Below are 12,226 nucleotides of genomic sequence, written 5' to 3'. Positions count from 1 at the left end.
TGTCAAAGTGTCAAGATACCCTAAACAAAAAACATTTCTGGGTGTTTCATTCCTCCTTTGTTGCAGGTGATGTTCTGGCAGATGGGTTTGACCAGAAGGAGAGCAGCTGTGTGACCATCCAAAGCCAGTTCTACTTCACCAACACCACCAACTCATACAATGTGCTGCAGGACTGTGGGAACTGCTCCAGGTGTGTGTACGCATGCATGTTTTGTGCGTATGTGTGTGTGTATGTTTGTACAAATACATGACCTCTTTTCCTCTGTTGAAGGTTATTTCATGCTAAGAGGATAGAGAACACCAACCTGTTGTTTGTGGTGGCTGAGACACTGCCCTGTAGCTCCTGTGAGATCGAGAGACTGACCCAGGTCAAAACGGAGTGTATCCTTCATTTGGTCACCAGGACTGCAACGTCTACAAGGGGGAATGATCTCCTGCATGTTACAAAAACCTAATGCATTGACTTATTAGATAATACAGCTAGCTGTAGCCTACATTTAGTATATAAGTGAATCACTGGGTGTTATCATATACATATCGAAGACTTTATATAGGCCCAAAGTGTCACTGCATTTCCTTGTTGACCCTCTGACCTTAACCCAGGCTAACAGTCCAGGAGGAGGATCCCTGTGAGGTGTTGAACTCTGCACGCTACCGGAGAGGCCCGACCGAATGCTGGGACTACAACATCTGGGTAAGAAGTTCTCTAGTACCACAGACATACTGTGTCCCCCACATGGCACCCTTTTCCTTATATACAGTAATGCACTACTTTTGACCAGAGTTCTATGGGCCCTGGTCAAAAGCAGTGCCCTATAAAGGGAACAGGGTGCCATTTGGGACACAACCGTGGTCTCTTGTGCATCACTTCCTATTGTAATTATTTTTATATATATTATATAGGTGGTTGTTCTCTAGTCTTCTCAGTCTGTGTCTTCTCTTTGTTTCCCTCTTCTAGGAGAACACATCAGAGTGTGGGAGAGGCCATTCCCTACAATCTTCAATAGGAATCCTTTTCTCTATCCAGCTGATCCTTACTCTTCTCTCTCTCTGACACCTGGACTAGACCATTACCACAGTCATCATCCACTATCTCCTAACATCCATTCTCTTACTCTTCCCTTTGTTCTTCAACATTTCTTTATCCACTTCTGGTCGGGGTTTGACCTCTGCAAAAACAGTTGTTATTTTTTTTCATAATTCCAACTTCCTCTTTCCTCTCCCTTTCTCTAGTGTGATTTCCCTTAATCTCTCTCTCTGCGTATCCATTGCATGTCTCATATGACAGGCCACTTGAAAAGAAGAGAGTTTCTCTTATTTTGATGATAGTAAATTACCCCAAGTGTGAGATATGGATTTTTTTTATCATCCATATCCTTTAAAAAAATCACTCCATTTGAATGTGTGATAAAGGGATGTTAAGACAAATATTTTATTGACTTAGATGTTAGTTAGCATCAATGCTCAATATGTTCTAAAAGTGCTTCCAAAAGCCAAATAAGAAGTGATTGAGAGATAAAAAAAAAACGTTGTTACAGAAGTACAGTGGACCGTTGCTATCAACTGATACAGTACATTTCGTTTTTGTGAATTTTACTTGAACATATAGTAAATATAAAATTAAAAAAATACAAATACTTAAAATATATTCCAAAGATGTATTTTTGTTCATTCATATATATATATATATATATACACACACATATGAATATATATATATATACACACACATATGAATATATATATATATATACACATATATATATATATATATATATATATATATATATATACACACATATGAATATATATATATATATACACACATATGAATATATATATATATATACACATATGAATATATATATATATATATATATATATATATATATTCATATGTGTGTGTATATATATATATATATGTGTATATATATATATATATATATATATATATATATATATATATATATATATATATATATATATTCATATGTGTGTGTATATATATATATATGTGTATATATATATATATTCATATGTGTGTGTATATATATATATATTCATATGTGTGTGTATATATATATATATGTGTATATATATATATATATATATTCATATGTGTGTGTATATATATATATATTTATATGTGTGTGTATATATATATATATATTCATATGTGTGTGTATATATATATATATATATATGTGTATATATATATATATATATATATATATTCATATGTGTGTGTATATATATATATATATTCATATGTGTGTGTATATATATATATATATGTGTATATATATATATATATATATATATATATATATTCATATGTGTGTATATATATATATATATATATATATATGTGTATTGAATTAGATGTATGAACAAACATGCATAGCCTATATGTCAAATGTTATACTCCATTTGGATGGTTGAAGATGACCTACTGAAGCTTTACCTTGCATCTTGTGCAATGATTTGTCTATGTGATCTGAAAAGCTCATGCATTTGTGTATGCTAACTTCTGGAGAATGTAGCTTATGTATGGGCAGCTTTCAGTGTAAACATTTGATGATGCCACTCCCAGATTCCCTTTGTTGATATTCTCTTCTAGTCCAAGCAGAGCTTTATAGCCCCTGGAAGCCTTTATGAAGAAACACATTTGGGTTATAGAAAAAGGAGTAATATTTTTGACACACTTTTTTTGATGAAATATTTGTAAAATGTTTTTTCTTTCATGTCATGCCTGGTGTTCCACCCAGCAGTGCCTTGGTGCACTCCTATTGGATGAGCGGGACTTTAGATCTCAGATCTGGACAGTAGACACTTCTGCTCCAGCCCTGGAGAAAGGCACACTCGACTCTATGGACAGTACTGACTGAAAGGACAGCCCTCAATGGATTTTGTGGGCCATGGGAAATGTTAAGGTGGACTGTGTGAGGTGAAGGGAGATAGGTGTAGTTTAGGATTACATTTCAGACTGCAAGGTATTAGGGATACAGCACAATTGGAACAGCGCACAGTTGGAGTGCAGTTACAGTACTTTCCCTTGTAATTTCCCCATGGACACAGAGGCACAGCTATCATTCAGCCTGCTCCAGTCTGTTTGTGAAAAGGTGCAGTCAACCGTGTGACCAAGAGTGGATCATGGATAAAGGACAGCCTAGATAGCCTGCTTCCCCAGTACTGTGTCATCTCCCTCTACCCTGTAGTTCAGTGGTGTACCGCAGTGTCTCATGCTATTCTACACATTTTGCCATGAGGCTGAGAGAATTTTGCATTTTTAAAGCAAATTTCCTGTCATTCTATACATTTTGGCATGAGGCTGAGAGATAATGTTGCAGTTTTACAGCAAATTTCCTGTAATTCATTTTTTTTTTTACATGCTTATGACATGTTCATATCGTATCTGGGGAGGGTGGGGGGACCATAGAGATCCTATTAAATTACTAGAGGGCGGTTATGTCATTAACCCTTGAAGTTCCAGAATGGAGTGAAAATGGCTGCCATATTGGTCAGGGAGAAATCCAAACCAGTCTAAATGGAATGAAAGGCATAATCCGGATTTTACTTATGCATGAAATTAAAACAAAGGCATGTGATGTATCAGAAATTGTGTAATATAATTATTTTCAACCAAATATGTTATATAATCATAAAAACAGTTTATATGGGTTTTATACACTTTTTCTGTATAAATAGCCACAAAAATATATGTAACCAGACCATAAATGTCAAAATTTTTGCTTTCTTGGAAATCTGAGAGTGCTATTATATGATACAATATAAGTACTTGTTGCATTTACAACTTGTCTAAGTCTTATCATCTACTGATTTCAGCCAGTGTATGGCTGTGGATTGACTACATTGTTTGAATGGAATATTGGCAGTAAAACTGTCTGGATAGCTAGCTAACAAATATACAGTGCAGATACATTTTACAAATGCATTATTTTACACAATATCTTATCACAGCACTGGCAAACCATAGTTGACCAACTCCCTAACCAAAATGGCTGACCTTTAACCCATTCTAGTATTCTAATTCCTAATTCTATGGGGGCGACCTCCAACCCACGGGAATTTCCATACTCTCTGTAGGAATACCAGTTACCAGATCACCGTTCCTACTGACCTCACTGTATACATGAGACATCCAGGAAGTGACTTGCCATCAGCCAATCAGATATGATGAGTCACTCAATTACAATGAATGTTAGAATACAGTATTAGCAGTAGTACAGTTTAACTTTCTTTCTGCAATTCTCGATCATGTAGAGCCTTTGTTAAATAGACTGAAGAACACTCAGTTTGGACCATGTTTTTTATTATTATTTAGATATTATTCAAGACAGACTAGACAAAAACCTGATTGTACAAAACATAAAAATAATCGTCTCTTCAAGAATGTGTTTACAAAAGTAAATTAACAAACAAAAATGGTATACATCGAAGCTGCACACCTCAACCCAGTACCCATCCGAGACCATGGGCATTTTAAAGACGAGCATTTTATCTGGGCTTTTCATGATTGATTTGGGGGAATTAAATATTGAAAACAACTCAGTCCACATTATAGGAGGACTATTGCTCTTTATACAGTGTGCTATTAACTCTGAAGTCAGTGTTTTAGTTTGGTATGTTTAATTTATGATATACTTATTGCATGATTTTATGGAACATTTCCAGATTGATGTATAAACTAGTAATAAAAAGTATTTGACATTTCTTTACAGGTGAACGTGAGTAGCCTAAGCACTCTCCCACTCCGTGAGGATTTCCCAATGGGTGCCACCTTACACTTAGCTCTGGTCCAGGGCGTCATTCAGCTTTGAGAGCGCAGCCAAACAACGTTCTGGACCAGAGCTACCTTACACTATGAGTGTTGTGAGAATCTGATAGGCATGTGGGGGTTTTGGTCGATGACCTCTGATTGACCTTTGAGTATGCTTCATATTACCTGTTATAAATTAGGTAATAGCATTGATTGTGAGAATGAACTCAGTGGGCAGTTTGTTCATTGCAAAATTTAAAGAACGTTGAATGTTTTTGAAAAGTATGGGGGATGGGCATTTTAATCAGTTAATTCAAAAAAGCCCGTAACAGCTTTCCTATCGTTTTATTTATTAGGCTATGAAATAATATGAATGTTTAATGTCTTTCTGTACTTTTGGTTTGGTTTGCTGCTATTGTTGTTTGCTTGGGACAACGTTTCCTCTCCTTGTGCGCAGTCGTCCATGTCACCTCGTGTTTTGTACAGATGACTCAAATCAGTCAACGAAAGAAGGCCAACTTTGTAGAACATTTTGTCTGCTACATGAAAAAAATTATCTCTAAATGTTTATATATGATATTTGGTGATTAAATGCTATTGATATTTTTCACTTCAGAACTTTGTGATTTGTGTTCCTTTGATTTAATGCTATTGTGGTGTGCAGTGCATTTGATAACTTCTGTTGTATAGTACTGTAAGTTATGACTAAACACACACACACACACACACACACACACACACACACACACACACACACACACACACACACACACACACACACACAGACACACACACACACAGTGTACAAAACATTAAAGACACACACACACACAGTGTACAAAACATTAAAGACACACACACACACACGTGTACAAAACATTAAGGACACCTTCCTAATATTAAGTTGCACCCCCCCCCCCCCCTTTTCCCTTAGAACAGCAAGGTGTTGAAAGCGTTCGACAGAGATGCTGGTCCATGTAGACTCCAATGCTTCCCACAGTTGTGTCAAGTTGGCTGGATGTCCTTTGGGTGGTGGACCACACCTACTACCAGACCCCATTCAAAGGCACTTACAGTAAATAGTTAGTCTTGCCCATTCACCCTCTGAATGGCACACATACACAACACATGTCTCAATTGTCTCGAGGCTTAAAAATCCTTCCTTAATCTGTCTCCTCCCCTTCATCTATACTGATTGAAGTGGATTTAATAAGTGACATCAATAAGGGATGAATAGCTTTCACATGAATTCACCTGGGCAGGCTATGACAGGCAAGTGTCCTTAATGTTTTGTATACTCAGTGCATACATACATACAGTTGAAGTCGGAAGTTGAAATAAACAGTCGTGGCCAAAAGTTTTGAGAATGACACAAATATGAATTTTCACAGTCTGCTGCCTCAGTTTGTATGATGTCAATTTGCATATACTCCAGAATGTTATGAAGAGTGATCAGATGACTTGCAATTCATTGCAAAGTCCCTCAATCCCCAAAAAACATTTCCACTGCATTTCAGCCCTGCCACAAAAGGACCAGCTGACATCATGTCAGTGATTCTCTCATTAACACAGATGTGAGTGTTGACGAGGACAAGGCTGGAGATCACTCTGTCATGCTGATTGAGTTCAAATAACAGACTGGAAGCTTCAAAAGGAGGGTGGTGCTTGGAATCATTGTTCTTCCTCTGTCAACCATGGTTACCTGCAAGGAAACACGTGTCGTCATCACTGCTTTGCACAAAAAGGGCTTCACAGGCAAGGATATTGCTGCCAGTAAGATTACACCTAAATCGACCATTTATCGGATCATCAAGAACTTCAAGGAGAGCGGTTCAATTGTTGTGAAGAAGGCTTCAGGGTGCCCAAAAAAGTCCAGCAAGCGCCAGGACCGTCTCCTAAAGTTGATTCAGCTGCGGGGTTTGGGGCACCACCAGTACAGAGCTTGCTCAGGAATGGCAACAGGCAGGTGTGAGTGCATCTGCACGCACAGTGAGGCAAAGACTATTGGGAGATGGCCTGGTGTCAAGAAGGGCAGTAAAGAAGCCACTTCTCTCCAGGAAAAACATCAGGGACAGACTGATATTCTGCAAAAGGTACAGGGATTGGACTGCTGAGGACTGGAGTAAAGTCATTTTCTCTGATGAATCCCCTTTCCGATTGTTTGGGGCATCCGGAAAAATCTTGTCCGGAGAAGACAAGGTGAGCGCTACCATCATTCCTGTGTCATGCCAACAGTAAAGCATCCTGAGACCGTTCATGTGTGGGGTTGCTTCTCAGCCAAGGGAGTGGGCTCACTCACAATTTTGCCTAAGAACACAGCCATGAATAAAGAATGGTACCAACACATCCTCCGAGAGCAACTTCTCCCAACCATCCAGGAACAGTTTGGTGACAAACAATGCCTTTTCCAGCATGATGGAGCACCTTGCCATAAGGCAAAAGTGATAACTAAGTGGCTCAGGGAACAAAACATCGATATTTTGGGTCCATGGCCGGGAAACTCCCCAGACCTTAATCCCATTGAGAACTTGTGGTCAATCCTCAAGAGGCGGGTAGACAAACAAAAACCCACAAATTCTGACAAACTCCAAGCATTGATTATGCAAGAATGGGCTGCCATAAGTCAGGATGTGGCCCAGAAGGTAATTGACAGCATGCCAAGGCGGATTGCAGAGGTCTTGAAAAAGAAGGGTCAACACTGCAAATATTGACTCTTTGCATCAACTTCATGTAATTGTCAATAAAAGCCTTTGACACTTATGAAATGCTTGTAATTATACTTCAGTATTCCATAGTAACATCTTACAAAAATATCTAAAGACAATGAAGCAGCAAACTTTGTGGAAATTAATATTTGTGTCATTCTCAAAAATTTGGGCCACGACTGTACATTTAAACTCAATTTTTCACAATTCCTGACATTTAATCCTAGTAAAAATGTCCTGTCAGTTAGGATCACCACTTTATTTTAAGAATGTGAAATGTCAGAATAATAGTAGACAGAATGATTTATTTCAGCTTTTATTTCTTTCATCACATTCCCAGTAGGTCAGAAGTTTACATACACTCAATTAGTATTTGGTAGCATTGCCTTTAAATTGTTTAACTTGGGTCAAACGTTACGGGTAGCCTTCCACAAGCTTCCCACAATAAGTTGGGTGAATTTTGTCCCATTCCTCCTGACAGAGCTGGTGTAACTGAGTCAGGCCTCCTTGCTAGCACACACTTTTCCAGTTCTGCCCACAGATTTTCTATAGGATTGAGGTCAGGGCTTTGTGATGGCCACTCCAATACCTTGACTTTGTTGTCCTTAAGCCATTTTGCCACAACTTTGGAAGTATGCTTGGGGTCATTGTCCATTTGGAAGACCCATTTGCGACCAAGCTTTAACTTCCTGACTGATGTCTTGAGATGTTGCTTCAATATATCCACATAATTGTCCTCCCTTATGATGCCATCTATTTTGTGAAGTCCACAAGTCCCTCCTGCAGCAAAGCACCCCCACAACATGATGCTGCCACCCCCGTGCTTCACGGTTGGGATGGTGTTCTTCGGCTTGCAAGCTTCCCCTTTTCCCTCCAAACATAACAATGGTCATTATGGCCTAACAGTTCTATTTTTGTTTCAGCAGATTTTGGACATTTCTCCAAAAAGTACGATCATTGTCCCCATGTGCAGTAGCAAACCGTAGTCTGGCTTTTTTATGGTGGTATTGGAGCAGTGGCTTCTTCCTTACTATGCGGCCTTTCAGGTTATGTTGAAATAGGACTCGTTTTTACTCTGGATATAAATACGTTTGAACCTGTTTCCTCCAGCATCTTCACAAGGTCCTTTGCTGTTGTTCTGGGATTGATTTGCACTTTTCGCAGCAAAGTACATTCATCTCTGGGAGACAGAACGCTTCTCCTTCCTGAGCGGTATGACGGCTGCGTGATCCCATGGTGTTTTTACTTGTGTACTGTTGTATGTACAGATGAACGTGGTACCTTCAGGAGTTTGGAAATTGCTCCCAAGGAAGAACCAGACTTGATTGTCCCTTGATGTCAAGCAAAGAGGCACTGAGTTTGAAGGTAGGCCTTGAAATACATCAACAGGTACACCTCCAATTGACTCAAGTTATGTCAATTAGCCTATCAGAAGCTTCTAAAGCCATGACATAATTTTCTGGAATTTTCCTAGCTGTTTAAAGGCACAGTCAATTTAGTGGAATTGTGATACAGTGAATTATAAGTGAAATAATCTGTCTGTAAACAATTGTTGGAAAAATTACTTGTGTCATGCACAAAGTAGATGTCCTAACCGACTTGCCAAAACTATAGTTTGTTAACAAGAAATTTGTGGAGTGGTTGAAAAACGAGTTTTAATGACTCCAACATAAGTGTATGTAAACTTCGGACTTCAACTGTACATACATACTCTCAGAATGGCAGGCTAAGGCCTAGTTTTCTGTGACATTTTAGAGGCAGAAAGTATGAATAGGAAGGCCCCACTCACGCACCCACACACCCATGAAGAAGTTTTACTTACACTCACATGGAGCACAAAGAAGAATGAACAGAGAAAAATTGACATTGACCTTAGAAAATATGAAATTCATTGGGACTGGAATTTATTAAAATAATAATTAAAGGTTAAATATGTTGAATGTTAATGGTTAAGGATGATATGTTTTTTTAAGGTACAGTATATTTGGACTATGTCTATTAGGCTCGGAGGATAAGGTCTTATGATGTCATGGCTTTAGAAGCTTCTGATAGGCTAATTGACATAACTTGAGTCAATTGGAGGTGTACCTGTGGATGAGGTTGATAGTGATATGTTAGAATGTTGAATTAAGAGGATGGTGGGATGTTGGATGTTTAAGATGTAACTGGAGTAATTGAATTGGGTTAGAGTGAGATTAGAATTGAGTGAAATTAGAATAGTAAATGGAATAAGAAGTGTTCATGTTTAAAACTAGTAATGGTGATGATATGTAGCTAAAAGTTCCCACATAACGCAGAGTTAATCTGTTCACCTACTCTGCGGTTGGAACCACAAATTTCAAATTTGGACTCCTCAGACCAAAGGAAAGATTTCCACCGGTCTAATGTCTATTGCTCGTGTTTTTGGCCCAAGCAAGTCTCTTCTTATTATTGGTGTCCTTATTGGTTTCTTTGCAGCAATTTGACCATGAAAGCATGATTCACGCAGTCTCCTCTGAACAGTTGATGTTGAGATGAGTCTGTTACTTGAACTCTGTGAAGCATTTATTTGGGTTGCAATTTCTGAGGCTGGTAACTCTAATGAACTTATTATCCGCTGCAGCAGAGGTAACTCTGGGTCTTCCTTTCCTGTGGCGGTCCTCATGAGAGACAGTTTCATCATAGCACTTGATGGTTTTTGCGACTGCACTTGAAGAAACTTTCAAAGTTCTTGAAATGTTTCGGATTGACTGACCTTCATGTCTTAAAGTAATGATGGACTGTCATTTCGCTTTGCTTATTTGAGCTGTTCTTGCCATAATACGGACTTGGTATTTTACCAAATAGGGATATATTCTGTATACCAACCCTACCTCGTCACAACACAACTGACTGGCTCAAACACATTAACCTCTATGGGCTAGGTGGGACGCTTGCGTCCCACCTACGTAACAGCCACTGGCAGCCTGTGGCGCGATTTTCAAAACGTTAAAAATCCTATTACTTCAATTTCTCAAACATATGACTATTTTACAGCTATTTAAAGACAAGACTCTCGTTAATCTAACCACACTGTCCGATTTCAAAAAGGCTTTACAACGAAAGCAAAACATTAGATTATGTCAGCAGAGTACCAAGCCAGAAATAATCAGACACCCATTTTTCAAGCCAGCATATAATGTCACCAAAACCCAGAAGACAGCTAAATGCAGCACTCACCTTTGATGATCTTCATCAGATGACAACCCTAGGACATTATGTTATACAATACATGCATGTTTTGTTCAATCAAGTTCATATTTATATCAAAAACCAGCTTTTTACATTAGCATGTGACGTTCAGAACTAGCATACCCCCCGCAAACTTCCGGGGAATTCGCTAACATTTTACTAAATTACTCACGATAAACGTTCACAAAAAGCATAACAATTATTTTAAGAATTATAGATACAGACCTCCTCTATGCACTCGATATGTCCGATTTTAAAATAGCTTTTTGGTGAAAGCACATTTTGCAATATTCTAAGTACATAGCCCAGGCATCACGGGCTCGCTATTTAGACACCCGGCAAGTTTAGCACTCACCATAATCATATTTACTATTATAAAAGTTTGATTACCTTTTGTTGTCTTCGTCAGAATGCACACCCAGGACTGCTACTTCAATAACAAATGTTGGTTTGGTCCAAAATAATCCATCGTTATATCCGAATAGCGGCGTTTTGTTCGTGCGTTCCAGACACTATCCGAAATAGTAAAGAAGTGTCGCGCGCATGGCGCAATTCGTGACAATAAAATTCTAAATATTCCATTACCGTACTTCGAAGCATGTCAACCGCTGTTTAAAATCAATTTTTACGACATTTTTCTCGTAGAAAAGCGATAATATTCCGACAGGGAATCTCCTTTTCGGCAAACAGAGGAAAAAATCCCAAAGGCGGGGGCGGTCGGGTCACGCGCATAAGCCCAGTGTCCCTTGATCGGCCACTTGAGAAAGGCGATAATGTGTTTCAGCCTGGGGCTGGAATGACGACATTCTGTTTTTTCCCGGGCTCTGAGCGCCTATGGACGACGTGGGAAGTGTCACGTTAGAGCAGAGATCCTTAGTAAATGATAGAGATGGAAAAGAAGTTCAAGAAATGGTCAGACAGGCCACTTCCTGTAAAGGAATCTCTCAGGTTTTGACCTGCCATTTGAGTTCTGTTATACTCACAGACACCATTCAAACAGTTTTAGAAAATTTAGGGTGTTTTCTATCCATATGTAATAAGTATATGCATATTCTAGTTACTGGGTAGGAGTGGTAACCAGATTAAATCGGGTATGTTTTTTATCCAGCCGTGTCAATACTGCCCCCTAGCCCTAACAGGTTAAGGAAAAAAATTCCACAAATTAACTTTTAACCTCTCTTGGATAGGGGGCAGTATTTTCACGTCCGGATGAAAAGCGTGCCTAAAGTAAACTGCCTGTTACTCAGGCCCAGAAGCTAGGATATTCATTGGATAGAAAACACTCTAAAGTTTCTAAAACTGTTAAAATTATGTCTGTGAGTATAACAGAACTGATATGGCAGGCGAAACCCTGAGGACAAACCATCCCAATTTTTTATTTATTTCAGCCTACCACTATTTTCAATGGCTATCACTTTTATTATAAGGCCAAGTCCTCCCATATTGCAGTTCCTAGGGCTTCCACTAGATGTCAACAGTCTTTAGAAAGAGTTTCATCTTAACTTTGATAATTTATTTATGTATTAGGGTA

The 12,226-nt window shown here is 38.5% G+C and overlaps 1 protein-coding gene across 2 annotated transcripts in view; it reads left to right on the top strand.

The window, feature by feature from the left end:
* LOC106565177 (calcium voltage-gated channel auxiliary subunit alpha2delta 2b) overlaps positions 1–1,644 on the top strand; it is a 77,536-nt gene extending 75,892 nt beyond the window's left edge. For both annotated transcript variants that reach the window (XM_045691449.2, XM_014132020.3), the window contains exons 35-38: positions 67–190; positions 272–381; positions 612–694; positions 959–1,644. In XM_045691449.2, the coding sequence (XP_045547405.1) occupies positions 67–190; positions 272–381; positions 612–694; positions 959–1,054 (413 nt within the window). In that variant the 3' untranslated portion in view covers positions 1,055–1,644. The remainder of the gene's footprint in view (positions 1–66; positions 191–271; positions 382–611; positions 695–958) is intronic.
* The last annotated feature ends 10,582 nt before the right edge of the window (positions 1,645–12,226 follow it).

This window comes from Salmo salar, chromosome 12, assembly GCF_965601325.2.
Source record: "Salmo salar chromosome 12, fSalSal1, whole genome shotgun sequence".
NCBI classification, from domain to species: Eukaryota; Metazoa; Chordata; class Actinopteri; order Salmoniformes; family Salmonidae; genus Salmo; species Salmo salar.
Note: the sequence above shows the minus strand (reverse complement) of the source record. Positions and strands in the feature narration are given on the sequence as shown.